The sequence below is a fragment of the Solanum dulcamara genome, chromosome 8 (genome assembly GCF_947179165.1).
Source record: "Solanum dulcamara chromosome 8, daSolDulc1.2, whole genome shotgun sequence".
Lineage (NCBI taxonomy): Eukaryota > Viridiplantae > Streptophyta > Magnoliopsida > Solanales > Solanaceae > Solanum > Solanum dulcamara.
This window is the reverse complement of record NC_077244.1, coordinates 65,085,469-65,106,608: the sequence shown is the minus strand read 5'-3', so window position 1 is coordinate 65,106,608 and position 21,140 is coordinate 65,085,469. Positions and strand designations below refer to the sequence as shown.

The window sequence follows — 21,140 nt, the reverse complement described above, 5'->3', positions numbered from 1 at the left end:
TGGTGCCAATGACATGTCCATGGCTACCTCAAAAGAAACATCACACTCAACAATAATAAAAGGATAAGGAGTTCCTTCGAATACAAGAAGGACTCACCAAATAGCTGAAAAGAAATGATCTTCAACGATGCGCCTGTTGAGGATCTCTAACACCTGTATCTGCATCATAAAACGATGCAGGTCGAATGACGTCAGTACGTGGAATGTACGAGTATGTAAAATGGCAGGAAGGTAAGGACAGATATCAAGATACTCCTCTCAATAAAACTCAGCTCAGAACTCAACATCATCTCAACATCAATATGTAATGCAAGTTTAAAATATAATAATAAAAATAATAGTAATAAGCAATGCTTACTCAGTTGGGAGTTTCTCTAACCGACAACCATCACTTATGAGCTAGCGATGATACAACGAAGCGATGTCGTTGCCACATCCATCCACTACCTTGCCAGGGTAAAGGACATCACCATCTTGGATCCACTCATCAAAGTCCTCTTTTTGGGACTTAAGAGGCATAGCCTCCATCCTACGCTGGCTACGTAGTTCTGGGGTTTGAGTCAATTAAACTCTTACCCAACTCGGTGCTCAATACTACTCCCAAAATATGTGCTCATATTAAACTCATCATCTAGTCTCATTGGACTTTAATTTAAATCATCAAACTCATCTCATTTCATGTTCATCAATCATTATACTTCCAAAAACATCATTTACATCTCATCAAAACATCTTGCTCAAAATATCATTTTCTCAAATTCATTCAAATTCAACTCTTTTGCTCTTTCAAAACTCAATAAAATACATATATAGTATTAATTCATATAACTCTCTTTTTATTAATAAAAATAATAAAAAGCCAACATCTTTACTCAAAACATGTGTAAAAATATTCATGAACATCAAATCAATTAGGATTCATGGGAAAGTAACCATGAACAATAATTCCAATAATATGAGAGATAACAATAATAATAATAATATTAAAGCATAAATATATCTAACTCAATAGAAGAAGAATTAATTCATTTAGAATCCAAGATTTGGATAAAACTCAACTATAACTCAATTATAATGAATTTAAATATTGGGCGCATGGACGAACTCAATCCGATGCTATGAAAGCCTTACATACCTTAAATCCGAAGGTTTACTCCGAATTGGAACACTCTTGGATCCCTAGCCTTTTCTTCTCGCCGGAGCGTTTTGTGTACTACCCGGAGTATAAGAATCACCGGAGTAGTATTTTTATACTACTAAAACTAAAACTATATTTGAGAAGAAGTATATAGAGAGAAGAAATGCTTAAGAAAGCTTGATGAATAAAATGAGGAAATAAGGTGGGTATTTATAGGTGGAAAAGAGGGACCTAACAATAAATAAAATAATTATAAAGAAAGATCTGAAAATTTAATGAAATATATTGATGTCATGGATGATGTTAAATGGAGGACAATTTATGTCATGCATGATGTCAAATGCATCTAGATGTTTCCATGGTAGGTAAGATGAGTTCTTTTTAACAGAATACTTGTTTTCGAAGCTGCGTTTGAATAAGATAAATTCCTTATTAGGATTTGGTGTCTTCATAAGAATTGTAGATATGGAAGTCTAGTTTCATATCGTTTAAGAATCAACCAATTTGGAGCAACCTATAGTGAGATATGAATTTTCTTCTATCAACACTCAATTCCGTCACAACACTATATCTTGCAAAGATTAATTTATTTGACCTACTTATACTCCGAATTTGAAGTTATGTTCTTCATGAAAGTTGTAGGTAAGGATGTTGTGATTACCCAGAAATTTGAATCACCTAATTTGGACCAACCTATGAAAAGTTATGCCTAAAATACAGAGGCTGTATTATTTTCGTCGACAATTGAAATATCGACATACAACTTTTTAGGGGTTGTTACATAGACGCTTTAGCACACTATAATTTCTTGTTCTCTGATGTCTGCTATTATCTATTACTTTCCGTATTTTTCGTATTTTCCATCCTTTGATTACTCTATTTTATTTATAGCGCCCCCATTATTTATCGTATCATATCGCTTTGAACTTATTAACCTCTTAACTTTTTTGCCTTATCTAACGCCTTTTTATGCTTTATTTTATGCTTTATTGAGCTGAGGGTCTCTCGAAAACAGACGTCCTACCTTGGTAGGATTAAGGTCTGCGTACAATTTACCCTCTCCAGACCCCACGTTATGAAATTTCACTGGATTGTTGTTGTTGTTGTTGTTGTTGTTCTTGTAAGTAGGCTCTTTTGGATTGTTTCGATGTGTAGTGTTTTATGGAAAAAATAATGAAATTGATTTCAACTTTTAGGAAAAATCAATTTCGAAAGGAGCCACCACTTAATTTTTAAACAAAAATCAAGAAACTTTTCAATTTAATTTCAAAGAGATTTAAAATAGAAAAATCTTTTCAAATTTTCAAAAAATAAGTACGAGGTTCTTATTTCCATTTCAAGAAGATTTTACACACTTGAAATGTCCGCTAACATGCGGTTATCCGATGATTTGAAAACTTTAAAACTAACTTTTGGGGAAAATAATTTAAAAATGATAAAGTTATTAAAAGAAATTATTTGAAAAGGCAATAAACTTAAGACACATGAAACACTTTAGAAAGTAAATAAACTTTTGTAAAAAGATTAAGATCCGATTTGGATTGGCTTATAAGTTGTTGAAAATGGTTTATAAGTTGTTTTCAGTTTTTTTTAATTGTTTGGCTGACCAACTTAAAATCATTTTGTGCTTAAAATAAGCCCAAAAAAATAATTGGAATTGTTTGACTTAGCTTATCTAAAACAACTTTAAATAAGTTAAGCCTAACAGGCTATGTAAGAAAAGGTGTTTGAATATAATCATTTAAAAGAGTAGATTAACATGAAATAGTTCATATGTAGAGGACTTAATTAAGTTAAACTAAACTAGCATTCAAATAAATACAAATATTTAAATTATTACAATCAATAAACATTATAAGAATAAAATCTGAAATTTCTAGGTCCAAAACTTAGTTTTTGTACGCCTGGTAAGTTTTTGGGCCACCTGGATTTTGGGATTTTGACCCAATTTCACTATATCACTGCTATATACACACTGTATATGTATATTAATGTATATCAGCTTCTTTTTCACCTGTATCAAACGTATACATAACTGTCTACATCCTATTTTTGTCCTCCAAAATCTGTTTTTAAACTCCATTTCCTGGATGTTTACTTCTGTTTCTCTGAATTAAAAGGGTTGACTCGAGTGGTGTTGGGCTTAGCCCAACAAAAAATGCAAAGGGAGAGGTCCGTTAGTTCCGATTAGGAGAGTTCATGCAAAGTAAACAATACAACAACAACAACCCAGTGAAATCCCACAACGTGGGGTCTGGGGAGGGTAGAGTGTACGCAGACCTTACTCCTACCAAGGTAGGACGGCTGTTTCCGAGAGACCCTCGGTTCAAAAAAGGCATAAAAGGGGGTCAGATAAGGTTAAGAAATTCAAAGCGCTACAGGAAAATAAATAACGAAGGCATCACAGATAAAATAGAGTAATCAAAAGTACTGAAAGCATTAAATAGTAACAGAAATAGCAGAAATGAGAGTACAAGGAATTGTAATGTGCTAGTGCGCCTATGAATAGGGAAGAATAACGAGACTATGTACTAGCCTTCTACCCTAATGTGGGTCCTCCACAACCTCCTATCTAAGGTCATGTCCTCGGTAAGCTGTAACTGAGTCATGTCCTGTCTAATCACCTCACCTATCAAAGTAAACAATGATAAGGATTAATACTCATTCACATCGCATGTAAAGGGACCAAACAAAGTATTACTATGAATTAAAAAGAAATTTAGCACTTCAGATTATTAACAAACACTCATTAGCATTAAAAATGATAACATTCATACATATCATAACTAATATCATAAAAAGATGGAGCAGTGAGAATCTTTTTAAAATAATTCCATGGAGAAAGCAACTGGACAAATATCATATGCTATAATTTGTTTCAAAACACCAATCAATACACCATATTTATTAACATAAGTTTGGAAATAGAGATACAAACAGGAGGAAATTTAAGACTATTAATCACAAAATCAATCTGGACAGACAAAAATTTCAAGGAAACAAATATGATGCTTAAAAAAGAGAAACTGTTAAAGTCTATGAACATCATATATTCAATGTTACATGAATCATATATCAAGTGAAGCAGCAAATATTAACACCACAGCTTACTAAAGAAAACAAAATCAAGATTAAATGGTCCATAATCCACGTTTTTGCAAAGCAAGAGATTAAACAAAGGCATTTAATTGATATAGATTCATGCTAGATTACTGAGATAAATTAATATCGAACAAGATGCATCTCAGGACAATAGGCAGTCACACAGCCTAACCATGCTTCAGAGGAAAAAAACCAATAATCAAAATGCTAAAGAAAGGCATTCTTAAAGGATGAATAAAATAAATTAGCACAACAGCAAGTTGGAAACACTATGAGATGGCTAACAATTTAATTTCAAAGTTCCTTATTATCAAACTAAACAAGAATCAAAAAGCTAATAACCATACATGATTAATTATGAACACATGAAACATAAACACAAATATCAAAGAAGATTTAGCCCGTAGCTAAGTTGCATCAACTTCAAAACATGATATAAGAATTACCAAAATAATGAAAGTAGCTTTAAAAAAGAACATTAGTATCATATCTCTATCTAGGCATCACAAGATTAACCATACTCAAACGAAAGAAAACAACACAGATTCATAACTACTAAGTAGAGAGCTAGCTAAAAATGAAGTAAGAGAAGAGAAGAGGTTACCTTTTTCGGAGCAGGAACTAAGACGATGACGGGTTTGGAAGCCTTTCATTATTATGAGCCGATTCCGATGAGTAAAAATACTTCGAATTCGAGGAAAAGAAATCGAATATTACTCTGTTTTAAAGGATAAATCCTTGTATTTCGGATGAGAAAATTTCTATTTTTAAGTGATGAAACCGTGTATTCTCACAGAGTCCTCTAGCCTCCTCGAAACTGTGAAGAAAGAGAAAAATTATAGGGGAAAAATGGAATCTATTTTTGAGGGAGTTTAGTCTCATATTGGGCTCAAATTGCAAAATTGGGCCAGTTTGCCGCAAATTGGAATCTGAAATTGGGCTTAAGATGAAGTGAAAAATGGTTAGATTTTAATAAAATAAAATAATTAATTTAATTTTAAACTAATTAACTCAAAATATAAAGTATAAATAAGCTAAACTAATTAACAAAATATTTAGTTAAAAACAAAATCTTTTGAAATAATTTTCGAATAATCATAAAAGATAGTAATTATATATATAAATGTCCAGAAATATATATATATATATAATTTGTGGGTTGTTGTTGTTGTTGTATATATATATATATATAATTTTAAAATATTAAAATGACAAAATCACCTAAAAATAACTTTAAAATATTTTGAATTTTATAAAAAATAATTATTTTAACTTTTGTGTGAAGACCCAGATTATTTTATTTTTTTATAGGGTGTCTAAATTAACTTATTTTAAATAGCTTTCAATTTTCAATTTTATTTTTTAAAAAGGAAAAAGGGTTTGATATGTCTTTCTGTTTTGTTATTTAGAGTTGATATACTCATTGTTATAAAAGTAGCTCATATATATCCCTACTGTTACACAAATAGCTCACGCATGTCCTTTTCCTCTAACGGTAGTGGAAAAATTAATTTTAAATTTACTTTTTGAATTTTTTTAATTAAAAAAATAATTCATATATGTGATCCTTCTCACACATAATATTTTTTTGACTTTTTTGATTCAATGAATAATTTGGATTTATTATTTTGATGGTCAAATATATTTTTCTCACTATTTTTCTTGTAAAATTTATTAAACATGCCCCATTTTTTTTACAAATACAAAAGTTAAATTATAATATAGCAGCAAGAAAATTAGTTTTAATTACAATATATTCGCAAAAAATAAAGTTTTAAATTCTTTTCTTACTTTTTTCTCTTTTTTCATTCACACTTCTTTCTTTTTACTTCTCTTATTTTTACACTAAAGAATGAAAGAAAAACATGAAATAAGAATAAGGAATTCAAATAATGATAATCAAAAAGTCAAAAAATAATTCATGTGTGAAAAAATTAAATATACTCCTAAACTTTGCTAGAAAAAAATTCATCTATGGGTATATTTTATATTTTATTTTATTTTACTTTTGCAAAAAAAAAATATACCCCTACATGATTTTTAAAAAAAATTAATAGTCAAAAAATTATTATTTTCACTTTTTAAAGATGAAAAAGGTATATGTGAGCCGCCTTTATGACATCGGGGTATATGTGATCAACTTTTGTAACTGTAAGGTATATGTGATCAATTTGTGTAAAGATAAAAATGTATATGAACCAATTTTATAATGAGGATATATCAGCACTAAATGACAAATTTGAGGATATCTCAAGACGTTTTCCCTTTTTAAAATTCTGGAAGTGTTTGAAAAATAATAAAAAATGTTTAAAGTACAAAAAAAAAAACTAAAAGTCAAGAGCTAGGTCTTTCCAACTTATTACTTATACATTTAGCTTATAAGTTATTTAAAAAAAAATTCAAACACCTCCTTAATCACACAGTTCGATAATTATATCTCTTTCAAAAAAAAATACTAATAATCATGCATCTTTTTCCTTCATTCACTGGATCCGGCGCCTCTTCATTTTCATTGTATTCATTTTGTCCAAATTCTTACTTGGATGAGAGACGCATAGCATAGCATAGGTAAAAATTAACGGTTAAGATTAATTAATCAAACAAAGATTCTAATCATATTTAACTACTCTAATTAACAGAAAGAACCTTATCAGTTTATGATCTTTATTATTTTTCCTATTGTCAAGTTTCTTAAATCTGTTTTTCTTCTCTCCGTTCGAAACAATATTTGCTGTAAAAATAATTGGCAACACCAAAAATCATGACGGTAGAAAAAATTTCTTTTCATGAATATGAGTTTACGAGTCTAGTAAATTATTATAATAAAAAAATTGAAAATCATCGATATTATTATAAAAATAATCAATTAGCATACTTAAAAGAATAAAAATAATCTATAAACATAATTAAAAGGAACCTCATTATTACGAATATTAAAGTGTCGTCATCCCAACTTATAGCTAATTTTATGGGGGGGGGGGGGGGGGGGGGGAATGCCTAATGATCATTAAAATGAAACCAAAAGATTAATTCAAAGAGAAGTTGAAAGATAATCAGTGAGTACGAAAATGGAGAAAAAAAAAAGATAGGAAAGAGAGAATTTTTTGAAAATATATGAATTTCTTAAAAGTATATTATATTTATGGATAAAAATAATTTTGGAAGTAAATATATAAAATATTATCTAATTATGGTTAGAATCTTACTGTAGTAAGTTAATTTTAGCCGTTAATTTTAACCTATGTCATGTATATGTAAAAACTTGGGGGGAAACGGAGATAAGCCCGGATCCTTATAGAAAGAAAAAACTCAAAACGCTAATAACGCTCTATTTTTCCATTTTGCTTGCCCTTCTCTCTCTTTGTCTAATGGAGCAATCCGAGAGCTCAACGACCCACCTTCATCACGAACCAGAAGAAGAACTAAACACGACCCATCAGTTAACGCTTCCACCCGGTTTGAAACCGGAAGAATCCGATGAGCTCAAATCAAGTGTAACCGAGTTCCACTCCTACCGAGTCAACTCATCCCAATGCTCTTCCCTACTCGCACGACGCATCCACGCGCCGCCTCAAGACGTCTGGTCCGTCGTCCGCCGTTTCGAAAAGCCTCAAATATACAAACACTTCATCAAGAGTTGTTCCGTCGGAGAGAACTTCTCGATGGTCGTGGGTGCCACGCGCGATGTCAACGTCATCTCCGGTTTACCGGCGAATACAAGTACTGAGAGACTCGATTTGTTGGACGATGAAAAGTACATTACCGGATTCAGTATAATTGGTGGTGAACATAGATTGAGGAATTACCGGTCAGTTACTAGTGTACATGGATTCGAACGCGATGGGAGAATCTGGACCGTTGTCTTGGAATCGTACGTCGTTGATGTGCCTGAAGGAAATACTGAAGAAGACACTCGTCTTTTTGCTGATACAGTAGTCAAATTAAATCTTCAGAAATTAGCCTCCGTCGTCGAAGCTATAGCTCGTGGAGGTAACGGTGAGATCTCATAAAATTGGAATTTTATTTTTTCTCTTCATCATAATTTTCTTCTTTCTTTTCCATTTGGTTGAAATCATCGCAATATATTATGTTTCTAAAAGGTTCACGGTAGAGAAATCAGAATCATACCCTTCACAAGTTCAGTTTGATTTTATCTGCGCTATTACTCGATTATAATTATACTATATTAAAATAGTTATCCGTCTTACCTATCGTCTACATTAGAACAGTAACAAGGCCATTTTGGTCGATGCTGATGTACATAATGAAGAAATGTTGAGAGGAAAATGTATTTCTGCAATTTTATTTTATGGAAAGAACAAACAATTTTGTTTCAACTTGTTTCAATTATGGGATCGTTGTTTAAGTTGAAATGGAAAGTACATTTTTCCATTGGCCGTTTGATCATGCGATAATAAATTATTATTTAAAATCATAAGATGAAACTGAAGTTTTGTTTAGATCTGTCATTCGAACTTTTCGTTTTGTATATTTTCTTATAAATATGAAAAATTTCTTAAGTTATAAAACTATTAAAACTGTCTCAATATTTTATATAATTTTTCAAAATAAGTAAAAGTTTATAAAATCGCGTTATACACTATAGCAAAGTTATTCTAAAAAAATACAACACTAATTGATCAAATTATAATTCAATCTAATATAATGATAGAAAATTATTTTTTATTAAACGTTGATTTGAATAAAGTAGTAATTAATTTGATAAAAAAATAATGAATTTAGACAATACAAATGATAAAGTACGAATTGATTTGAAGTAATAATAAATTTTATGTTGATGAGAATAATCGTTATCTAAGATATAAATGATTTAAAAAATAATGATATGAATTATAAATTTTATTTACATATGAAATAAATAATTAATAGACAAAAATATGGGTTTTTTTATATAAAATATAAATTTGTAGGTCAATTTTTGTATTTGAAAAATCCCAAATCAGGATTTGAAATTTTCAAAGCATAACTTTTGGAGAATTTGAGATTTTCTCTCATGATTTCATATCGCAATTAGGTGCAAAGCAATGAACCAAACACTTCATAAAAAATATTCTCTGCATTACTAATTTAATTTTTGCGTTACAAATTTCTGCATTATTAATCTTTGTATCAAATGACCCCTTAGTACTATGTTTGGTGGAAATTTTGGACCTAGATTTACTTATTCGATTTTATTATTTTTTATCATCTTTTTGCTTTTAAAAGTAGATGGTCTATTTTTTTTAAATTGAAAATTAACGTTTTATGAGTGATCATTTTATTAAGATGACAATTATTTGTCTTCAAATAATGCAAGTGAGAATATCAAAATAAATAAAAAACATTGAAAAGATGAATAGGTCTCCATAAGGGCATAATTGTAAAGAATCTTTTTGTAGAATTTTAAATCAAACACAATCTATGGTGTATCTAACTTTTATCAAACACTTGATAAAAAATAATTTCTGCATTATAATCTTAGTATTATTATTTCATGTATTACTAATCATTATATAACTTGTTCTCTACCAAACGACCCCTAAATCTTTAGGTAACGTCTGGAATTTTTTTGTCCGAAAGCTGCAAGAAAAGGTAAATTTAAATTGTTTCAAACAGTAAAGGATCAAATTTGGCTATTTTCCCTATTATTAATTGGCTCTAATATTTTTGTTGCTCTTTTTGCTTTCACGGCTATTTTAAGGACCTTGTGTCGAATTGAACATAATTACTTCGTGTTATGTTTTATAAGTAGTAAGCTTTTCATCCTGGAAAGAAGCACATATATTCCTATTTCTATTTTCTGTACATGCAGGTTCTCTTTTGTCTTCACTCAACATTCTATGTTATTTTTAGGAATGGTTCTCTGTTATCTTTTTTTTTATTTCCATTTGATGTTAATTTAGATTCGATTAATTCAAATTTTCGTCGAAAATTTTTATATTGAGGGTAAAACATTCTCTATAAAATAATAATTTTATATTTGAGGCTCAAAATCAAGACTTTTGATTAATCATTCTAACACGATTTTGACGGTTCTTTGTGTAATGTCTCACTTCTTGAAAAATTATTTCTCAGTGAAAAATGATCATTTTGTCCCTTTCCATAATGATTTCATACTTTGGTTGAGGTGTGGGGATGATTGACACGGTTTCCGATGCAATCAGGTGGAATTTTGACAATTTGAGGCTTTGAGTGGGAAATTTTATTGATAGGGTTGATTTTGGTCAACATATTGAGATCTAAACGTCGCATGAGAATTCCATCAGTTTCGTTGCGTCCGGAGCTTTGAGTTTGGTATAGTTGAACATTGACTTAGAGCCCCGAGACCCTAGTTGTCGTTTTGAGAATATAGGCTAAAAGTTGATTTTTAGACCAAAAAGGAATTCACGAGGATAATTTCATCATAACAATTTTTTTTCGAAAGTCCGACGATTTCATTGAATCCGAAATGTCAAATTTAGGATAGTAGCATATCCGATTTATTTTTATCGGACCATGAACGATTTCCAAGGGTCCGATCGGATACTTGAAATTTAGCCTTGTTCAGTTTTCTTATTTGCTGGTGCAAGGTCCGCTTAAGTGGATCAGGTTCGGAAAAGCAAACTTTTGCTTTAGCGAGAACCATCGCTATAGCGACTAGGCTCACTTTTTGCGAACCTCCATTTTAGTGATCCATGTGTCGCTTTGGCGACGCCTGAAGGGGTTTTGGCGGGTTTTAGGTCATTTTTTTCAAAATTTTCATTTTCAAACCCTTGGAGCTTGCAAGAGAAATTTGTTTGAGTAACCTCCTTTTCCTATTCTAAAATCTAAATCATATTCTAGTAATTTTCTCTTCCTAATTCTTTGGAAAAATCAAAGTTTCAAATTGGGAATTATGGGAATTTTACTCTCAAAATGTTGAATTCGGATTTCATTGATTCTAACTTGTTTCTTGGACAATTTTTATGGATTTTTCACCCACAAACTCTCCTTGATGTATAGAAAGTTTTTTTGAAATAAAATTTTCAGATTCACCCTTTCCGATTTTTAAGCGGTTTTTGAATGATTTTATCCCGATACTAAAATTCATCAATATGGGTATCAATAAACTCTTTTTAATGTAATATTGTCATTTTTGATAGTGGTAATTGATTCGGAGTAGATATTCACTGGTTGAGCTCTCATTAGAGCGTTCATGCGAAGTTTCCGACATTCAAGGTAGATTTGGCTATCATTCTTGAGACTGAATGTGGGTAATTAGTTATTGTTATATTATAGACTTTGAGACTGGATTGTAGTATAGATTAGGACTGTTATATTAATTACGATGTCCGTGTGGGAGCTTATTTGTGTTGTATAGTCCATGTAGGGGCCTTATTTGCTATTTTATTTACTTTTGAGAATATGTAACTCATGATTTATCTCTGATAGAGGTGTGAGAAGAGTATTTGACTTGAATTGCCCTTCTGAGGGGTTGAGTTGAGGATTTTGAGCGTATTTGAGCATTGAGCTTTTTTCGAAAGAGAGGGGACATTTATTTTAGTAAAACTCCTTCCTATTGCTATCTATGGATAGTGAATATCATGCTTAGGTTGAGTTTAGAGAACTTGAATCTTGTATTACATGTTGACTAGAGTATTACCTCCATGCCATATATATTGTGATGCATTCATGCTCATTCATTTACAGCATTGATATTGGAAAGTTGAGAAATGTGAAATGTCTTTTCGAGAAAAAAATGTGACATCTTTTTATATCATTGACCACGAGCTAGGTGGCAAGTTGAAGAAATTTCGAGACTGTGAGTCCCCCATGGGTCCTTGTCTGGAAGCCTTAACTCGACACGTGTATACGACATATTGTGCGACAACCTTGATTCCACCGTACCACCACATCATTATATCATCATACAATATTGCATTATATTGCTATCTGTACTACTTGACTTATCTGGTTAATTGTGATAATGAACTGTCCTAATGTGTGTATTTTTCTCGCATCGTACTATATAAATTGGCGGCACCGATGTCGGAATGAGACTTTTTTGTATGTATGTGGAAGCGTTCCTTAGTTTATTTCATAGGTTTGATCAAAGCCTTATACTCAGTCGGCTAAACTTACTGAGTACATGTGTATTGTACTCACCTCTATTTTTGTGTCTTTTTTTATACAAATTCTAGTCAGGGCGTACCACGTGGTAGCTGATCCTCTAGCGGACTTTTTACCTCCAGATAATGGTGAGATCTCGAGATCAGGATCGTCACTAGTCTATATTTTATTTTTCAGTCTTTAGTATTATTCGGAAACTTATGTTGTATTTTCAGATTGATACCTTGTATTAGATGCCAGATTTTAGGATAATTTCTTGTTGTCTTTCTTTTCGTTTAATTTGCGGCCTGACTTCCCCTTGGAGAGTATCGTATGAGTTTTACCTTTTAGGTTTACACATTAAATTAGGTTTGGGATGTGTTCCATCATGACCTCGATTTTTGGATCGTGACACTTTGTTACCTCTTCTGCTTTAATGGAAAGAGGGGTCCTTTTCTTATTTATTTTAGAGATAAGTGTCAAAAACACACTTGAACTATCCTCCTTTTTTGAGTTTCATATCTAAACTATTACTTATTAGTTTGAAAAACAGATCTCTCTCTCTTTTATTCCACTCTCATTATGGTGTGTACTACATTCTCTCTTTCATTTAAAAAAATTATCACATCACGCACCACATGGTAAAAATATTCCACCTTAATAAAAATTAAATAAATTATTAGAATTAGTTAAAATTAAAGATTAAAGTATTACTATCTCCCGCCAAAAACAAATTATAAATAAAATGTGAATATTTTTCTTACCTCACTCAGTTCTTATTTCATCTCCCCCACCCCCTTCAAATAATAATTTAGATATTTTTATTTTTTAAAAAAAATAATTCTACCCCGCCCTATCTAATTCTCCGTTTTCAATATTTTCTCGTTTCGTGTTAAATATATACATATGATTTTAGAAAAGCATTTTTACTTGCCGTAAAACTTTTCTTGAAATAAATTTTTATTTTTGTTATATTTGGAATGCAAGTAGGAAAAAATATTTCCCTAAAAATATATGTACATATCTAACACATAATAAGAAAAATATATAAAAAATATAAATTCAGAGCGGAGGATTAGATGGGTGGGTATAATTTTATTTTTTAAAAAAAATAAAAATTATAACCTTTTTTAGGAAGGAGTGATGGAGGGTGTGAAGTATGAATTTTTTTAAAATATTTTATAAATATTTTTTTAAAAAAATAAAAGGACGGGGATTGTGGCGGAGGGGAGGGGAGTAATGGAGTGTATGAGTAAAATATTTTAAATTTTTCTTTTTTTTTAAATAATTTCTTTTTGGGGGGATAGAAACACTTTAGTCTTTAACTTTTAACTAATATTAATAGTTTATTTAATTTTTATCGAGGTGAAATATTTTATCAATGTGGAATGTTATGCGATAATGTTATTTCAAAAAATAAAGAGAGTAGAGAGTGTGTATTACACACACTACTAAAGTGTGTTTTTCAAACAAATAAGTAATACTTTAGATATGAAACTCACACTTCTAATAATTTAGATATCAAAATTAAAAAAAAAGATAAATTTAAATGCCTTCTTTTAAATTGGAATGAATACAATAGTAGTATTCCACGTGAGAGTGTCCCTAAATGGTGTTGTACATTTAATTAATTCCTTGCTATAAGATACTTTTGGCCCAGTATTTCTATATACCAATCAAAGAAATGGCTCAGATTATTTCTTGGCTTCTCCACCCACCACCAATGAGGGACAGTCCAAAATGGGGTGGGGTCTTGTTTTTTCGTGTTAGTGGGAGTACTGATCTTCAAAAGTTTAATTTGAAGTTCAAAAGTTTTAGAGGGGCCATTTGTCATATATTCCAAATATTTTTCATTTCTTATCTAAATAAATTTTTCCTGATTTATTAAAAGGAACAAATAAAAATAAGTCTATTTTTAGTATAAAAAATAAATAAAAGAAATGAAAAAAGTAAAAATTATTCTCATTGTCTATTTTTACTTATCTATTATATATCTAAAATAAATATTCATTTTTACTTGTCTAATTCAAAAAATCAAGAAATACTTTATCATTTTACACCTATTTTATCTTTATTATTAAATACAGTTTATTTCAAATATTTTGATGACTTATAATAATAAGAATAATGTAGTTATTATCTATTTTATTTTTTACTTTTTAAAATGTGTAAACATGAACAAGTAAATATAGACTGAAAGAATAGTATCCCTATTTCAACGATGACTATGTATTATTTTATGCAAATTTAATTATTCATGTATTAGTTATTTTATCTTCTATCCTGCATACAATATTACATAGATTCCCTCAGTATCAATACATGTTTCAGTTATGCGAATTTCTAAATTATCAATCAAATATTGTATTAATATTATACATGAATAACTTATTTATTATTTATCTATCGAACATCGTATAAGTCATACGAAAATTAATACATAAATAACTTATTTCTTATCCAGTTACCAAACGGTCCGTTTGTCGTTTGGTGGTTGGGTAGAGTAATGTAGAGATTAGTTATAAGTAAATCTATGTATCGTTTTATCCATATATTAGTTATTCCACATTTTATCATGAATTCCCTTATAACTTATACATGTGAGTATTAGTTATTCGAATTTCTAAATTATTAATCAAATGCCGTATTACCTTAATATATATAACTTGTTTTTTTAATCTATCTATTAGATACCGTATAAATCATACAAAAATTAATACACAAACAACTTATTTGTTATTCAGCTATCAAACAACCCCAGGTGTTATTGTAGCGTGGCAAACTCTCATTGATATTCAGCAATCCTTTTCTCACCTTGGCCAACTACAATATTTCACCAATGCTATGTGAATATAAACAATTAAATATTTATCTCATTAGAATAAATTATTATTTTTTTTACCTTTATAATTAATATGCCTTTAGAAATTTAAATAAATTTTGAAAATTCAAAATTTATTTTTTTAAAAGGTTAATTAATATAAATAAAAAAAATAACAAAATTATTTAATTTATGAATAATCTTTTAATTATCGTATAAAATAAAAAGTATCTATTTAATATGAGACAGATAGTGTGCCAATTATAGAATGGGATATGATAGGATAGGAGGGACCATTTTAATATTTTTTAAACCTCTTGGACGAACCAATAAACTAAAAGTAAAACTCTAAAAAGCAATTTTTGCTGATGTCGACAAGTGGAATTCGAATTAATCCACCAATAAATTTGTAGTAGTAGTAATATCTATGTATCGTTGAAAAAAATGACACCTCCTTCTATATCTATCTATCTGTTACCTTCTACCTGTCTTATCATCAATACGAATAGGCAAAAGGACAAAGGCCATATCGATCCATTCTCCTCCCTTCTACGGTCTCATTATTTTTTATTGGCAAAGTTCTTGTTCTTGTCTTGAAAGAAGAGTGAGAGAAGTCTATTTATTGAAAATTACTATTCTCCTCAGTTTTAATTTATGGGTTGAATGAGAATTTAACAAAGTAAAAAATAATAATTTAATTTTGTGATTTTGAAATTAAAAATATTAATAATGTACCAAATAATTCTTTAATTTTATATTGCTAAATATGAATGTGAAATATTGAAATTAAAGACTTGTCAAATTAATAAAGAGATATTTTTGTAAAACATAATAAAAAGAAATGCAAGAAAATTAAATTAAACAAAAAAAGATACCTAATTTTTTGAACTGCGTCAAAACTACATTTCAACTATTCGAAATATAGCACATATAATCTCAAAACTATATTCTGGCTCAACAATACATTTTCCGTCATACTATTGGCTCCTTCTATCCTCTGTTTGAAGGAATAAAATATGACATCTCATGTGTATTAATTTATGTCACATAAGATCTCCACATAGCACCCCATCTATCCTATCAATTAAAAGACTCAAACCCACCCCATCCATTAAAACACCCTAATTTTCTGAATTTTATAGATAAAAAGATTGTTACATCAATTTTCTACAATCTACAATTTTTTGTCCTTTTCTCCTTTCAATCCTCTATCCCTTGACTTTGTTGATTAGTATTGAGCTCTGAAAGGCATACTTCGTTTAATTGTGGAGAAGCTTAGAAATGGAGAAAAGGACGAAAATTAGGATGTTTAATGAGTGAGGTGGGTTTGAGTCTTTTAATGGATGGATTTGAATTTTTTAATGATGGAATGGGGTGGGGATGGGGTGTGGAGATCATACATGGCTTAAATTAATACGCATGAAATGCTACATTTTATTACCGTTAAACAAAAATTAGAAATGAGCCAAATTATATTGAATTCGCCGGTAAACCGGAGATGACGTTGAGAGAGATTTCGAATTCTTGCAGACAGCGTTGTATTCACACATTCTTCTTGCCATAAAAAGTAACTAATTACTCTCTTCGTTTCATATATATTACTTGATGCATATTTATTTGATATATTTAAAATTTTAATTAGAGAAGTATTTTATTAAATTTGACATATTAATGATGCTTTGAAATTCTAAAAACCTTATAAATGATGTTTTGAAATTCTAAATTTGACTATTATGATGTCGTTATTTGATACTAAGAATAGTATGAGAAAAAAAAGTAATAAATTTCTTGATTTACTGAAATAAAAAAAATTCTTATTTAGTATAAAAACACACTTGCGTTGAGGGTTTTGGAAGCGGCATCTCTATCTTTTCGAGGTAGTGGTAAAATTGCATACATTCTATCTTGTCCATACTCTATTAATGAAATTCCACTCGATATGTAGTTGTATTTTTAGTGTAAAGGCTTGGTAAAATAAAATGAAGGGAGTAGCTAATTTAGATTAATATGGAAACAAAATTGAAGCAAAATTTTATATTTCCACTTTGAAAGTAATCCCATAATTGAACGAGTAAAGGAAAAATGCGCACACACACCAAAAAAAAGGATGTGGGTAATACATATTTGTGTTTTGCACACTTCTAAAATATTAATTAGAAAATCATTTTGATTAATTGTTTATTACCATTAATCCCTCGATAAATATTAATGTAAGAGAAAAATTGAAAAAAAAGTAGAGTCTATCTATCTATATATATTATAAAGGAGAGTAGTTTGCAATGTGGTTAAATCAAGTGGTAAGCTATGAAAAAGCCACTTGGCAATTTTAAGACAAAGTTAATAAATATTGTAATAAAAAAATTTAATTGGAAAAATGAAAGTACTTGAATTTAAAAATATTAAAATTTCAGAAAAAAAAATTACCGATTAGCTTAAAAGTAGAAACTTATGGTTGAAGAGTTATAAATGAACTCTTACTATTTAATAAACTTATCATTTTCAGATATTATAAAATAAATTTAAATATATTTAATTTAAATATTAAATTAAAAGATAAAAATATAACTAAAAATATGATTGTGTATCTTTAATAATAATAATAATAATAATAATAATAATAATAATAATAAAGTAATATCAATAGTAATATTAGCAGGAGTAATAATAATAATAATAATAATAATAATAATAATAATAATAATAATAATAATAATAAATAAATAAATAAAAAGGAAAAAGAGAGAATATTAATGAGAAAACGTAGGAGGGGTGGGGTGGGGTAATCTTATCTTAGAATAATAACAAATATATATTAAATTAAAAGATACAAAATATAAAAGTATATGATTGTTTATCTTTAATAATTATAATAATAATAATAATAATAATAATAATAATAATAATAATAATAATAATAGTAGTAGTAGTAGTACAAATAATAATAATACTAATACTAATACTAATAATAATAATAATAATAATGAAAAAAAAATGTTATAAAATAAACTTACTTATCAAAATAAGAAAGAGAGAGTAAGAGAAAAATAAGGAGTAGATGAGAGAATTTTTTATGTTTCTTTTCATTCTGCGCTGCCTTATCTATAGGCAGAAGATAATAATTGAGGGAGGGGACAACACGTGAAGGGAGGAAAAGGAAAGAAAAAGAAACAGAGGAAAAAATAAAAAAATGAAAAGTAAAAGAAGAAAGGGACATCCTCAAAGAGACATCCACTTTCTTTTATAACACTCTTCCTTGAAATTCATAAATATAAATTTTAGTGAAAGAATAAATATATATAGTTATTTTGAACCCGCATAAATGTCCATGCCTCATTAAAACCTTACTAGGAAAAATTCAGTAGAAAAAAGCCTAATAAAGAAAAATGAGTACACAAATCTTGTAATACACCTTAATTGCTGCCTCATTAAAACCTTATCAGGAAAATCCAGTGGGACAAAATCATGGTTAAGGAAAAAAGAGTACAGTGCGTATTTTACTCCCCCTAATGAAAACTTCATTTGATATTTTGGAGACGGCGCATTCCAACCTTATATTTTAGCTTCTCAAAAGTTGATGTTGGTAATGCCTTTTTGAATAATTCTGCAAGATTATAACTTGAATGAAATTGTTGTACATCAATATTACCATTCTTCTGGAGATCATGTGTAAAGAATGATTTTGGTGAAATATGTTTCATTCTGTCTCCTTTTATGAAGCCAACTTTCAATTGAGCTATGCACGCGACATTGTCTTCAAATATAACTGTGGGTACTTTGACATCACTTTTCAGGTCACATCTTTCTTTGATGAACTGTATCGTCGATCTCAACAACACACATTCTCTACTTGCTTCATGTTTCAATATGATTTGAAGAAGTAGCAATAATAAACTGCTTTGTAGATCGCCCTGATATAGCAGTTCCTCCGTGTGTAAATAGATAGCCTATTTGAGATCGAGTTTTATGTGGGTCTGATAAATGACCTGCATCTGCATAACTAGTAAGGTCTGCACAACCTTTGTTAGTATAAAATAAACCCATATAAATGATACCTTTTAGGTATCGCAAAATATGTTTGATACCGTTCCAATGTCTTCGCATTGGAGATGAACTATATATTGCCAGCAAATTAATAGAAAATATTATATCAGGTCTGGTTGCGTTAGCAAGATACATAAGTGCACCAATTGCACTGAAATATGGTACTTTAGGACCAAGAAGTTCTTCATCCTTTTCTGGAGGTCAAAATGGATCTTTTTCCACTTCAAGTGATCGAACAACCATTGGAGTACTTAATGGATGTGCTTTGTCCATGTAAAATCGTTTTAAAATTTTCTCAGTGTAGGCAGATTGGTGGACAAAGACCCCATCTGCTAAATGTTTAATTTGCAAACCCACACAAAATTTTGTATTTCCAAGGTCTTTCATCTCAAATTCTTTCTTTAGATATTCAATCGCCTTTTGGACCTCTTCAGGGGTTTCAATGAGATTTTTGTCATCAACATACACGGCAAGTACAATAAACTCTGATTCCATTTTTTTAATAAAAGTACATAGACAAATGACATCATTTATATAACCTTCATTTATCAAGTACTCACTAAGACGATTATACCACAGACGCCCTGATTGTTTCAGATCATATAATGATCTTTGCAGTTTCATTGAGTATATCTCCCATCATATAATGTAAATTTCATTATCAAGTGAATCATAAAGGTAAGCTGTAACTACATCCATTAGATGTATTTCAAGATTTTTATGTACAACTAAATTGATTAGATATCGAAAAGTCATTACATCCATAACAGGTGAATATATTTCTTCATAGTTGACCCATGGTCTTTGAGAGAATTCTTGTGCAACAAGGCGCGCCTTGTATCTTACAATTTCATTTCTCTCATTTCGTTTTCGCACAAAATTCATTTATAGCCAACTGGTTTTACACCTTCAGGGGTTTGGATTACAGGCCCAAAAACCTCACGTTTGGTAAGTGAGTCTAATTCTGATTGAATTGCCTTTTGCCATTCTGGCCAATCATATCTACGTCGATATTCTTCGACGGAATTAGGCTCAAGACTTTCACTATCTTGTATGAGGTTAATTGCAACTTTATATGCAAAAACATTATCCACCGTAATTTTCGATCGATCTAAATTTATTTCATCACCGGTATAATTTATTGAAAGTTCTTCATTCACTTGAATATCGAGTTCACTGATTTCTTTAGAAATATCACGATTATTCAAATCTTGACTTTTTTCAGGAGGTTCTTGTGTAGTATCATCTTTATTATTCCTCACGCTTCTCTTTCTAGGATTTTTATCCTTTGAACCCAATGGTCTACCACGCTTCAGGCGTGTTTGGAATTCAGAAGCTATGATACTAGTAGATGGTCCTTTTGGGACATCAATTCGGATATGCATATTCACTACAGGGATATGTGACTTAGTTATCCATTTTAAATCAGTAAATGTATCTGGCATTTGATTTGTTATTTTCTGTAAGTGGATGATCTTTTGGATCCCTGCTCACATGTGCGGGTACGTAGATCAAAATGAGATAGTGATAAAACTTTTCATGTAATTTCTCTTGCGGGGTCCTCTTTTTCTCCCCCTAATGGCGGAAAAATTATTTCATCAAACCGAAAATCTGTAAATCGAGCAGTGAATAAGTCTCCAATCAACGATTCAAGGTATCAAATTATGGAGGGTGAGTCAAACCCAACATAGATGTCTAATCTTTGTTGAGGGCCTATTTTTATACGTTGTAGTGGTGCTACAAGCACATATACTGCATAACCACAAATTCGTAGATGGGCTATATTTGGCTCATGACCAAATACTAATTGTGACGGAGAGTATTTATTATAATGTATCGATCTGATACGTATAAGTGTTGATGCATGTAAGATAACATGACCCCAAACATTAATTGGCAATTTTGTTTTCATTAGTAGAAGTCTGGCTATCAATTGTAGGCGCTTAATAAATGACTCCGCAAGACCATTTT

General features: G+C 30.0%; 1 protein-coding gene and 1 long non-coding RNA gene across 2 annotated transcripts; one reads left to right on the top strand and one right to left on the bottom strand.

Moving 5' to 3' along the window:
• Positions 1-3,551: 3,551 nt before the first annotated feature.
• On the bottom strand, positions 3,552-5,052 carry LOC129900676 (uncharacterized). Its single transcript, XR_008769668.1, has 2 exons — positions 4,845-5,052; positions 3,552-3,767 (listed from the first exon to the last, which is right to left on the bottom strand). It is a non-coding gene; the product is annotated as an uncharacterized LOC129900676 (long non-coding RNA).
• A 2,416-nt stretch (positions 5,053-7,468) lies between these two features.
• On the top strand, positions 7,469-8,379 carry LOC129899731 (abscisic acid receptor PYR1-like). The gene has a single exon (XM_055974762.1). The coding sequence runs from the start codon at positions 7,609-7,611 to the stop codon at positions 8,248-8,250; it is 642 nt and encodes a 213-aa protein (XP_055830737.1). The 5' UTR covers positions 7,469-7,608; the 3' UTR covers positions 8,251-8,379.
• Positions 8,380-21,140: the final 12,761 nt, after the last annotated feature.

Coding starts and splice junctions, on each gene's coding strand:
- LOC129899731 (XM_055974762.1), top strand. CDS start 7,609: ATGGAGCAATCCGAGAGCTCAACGACCCACCTTCATCACGAACCAGAA.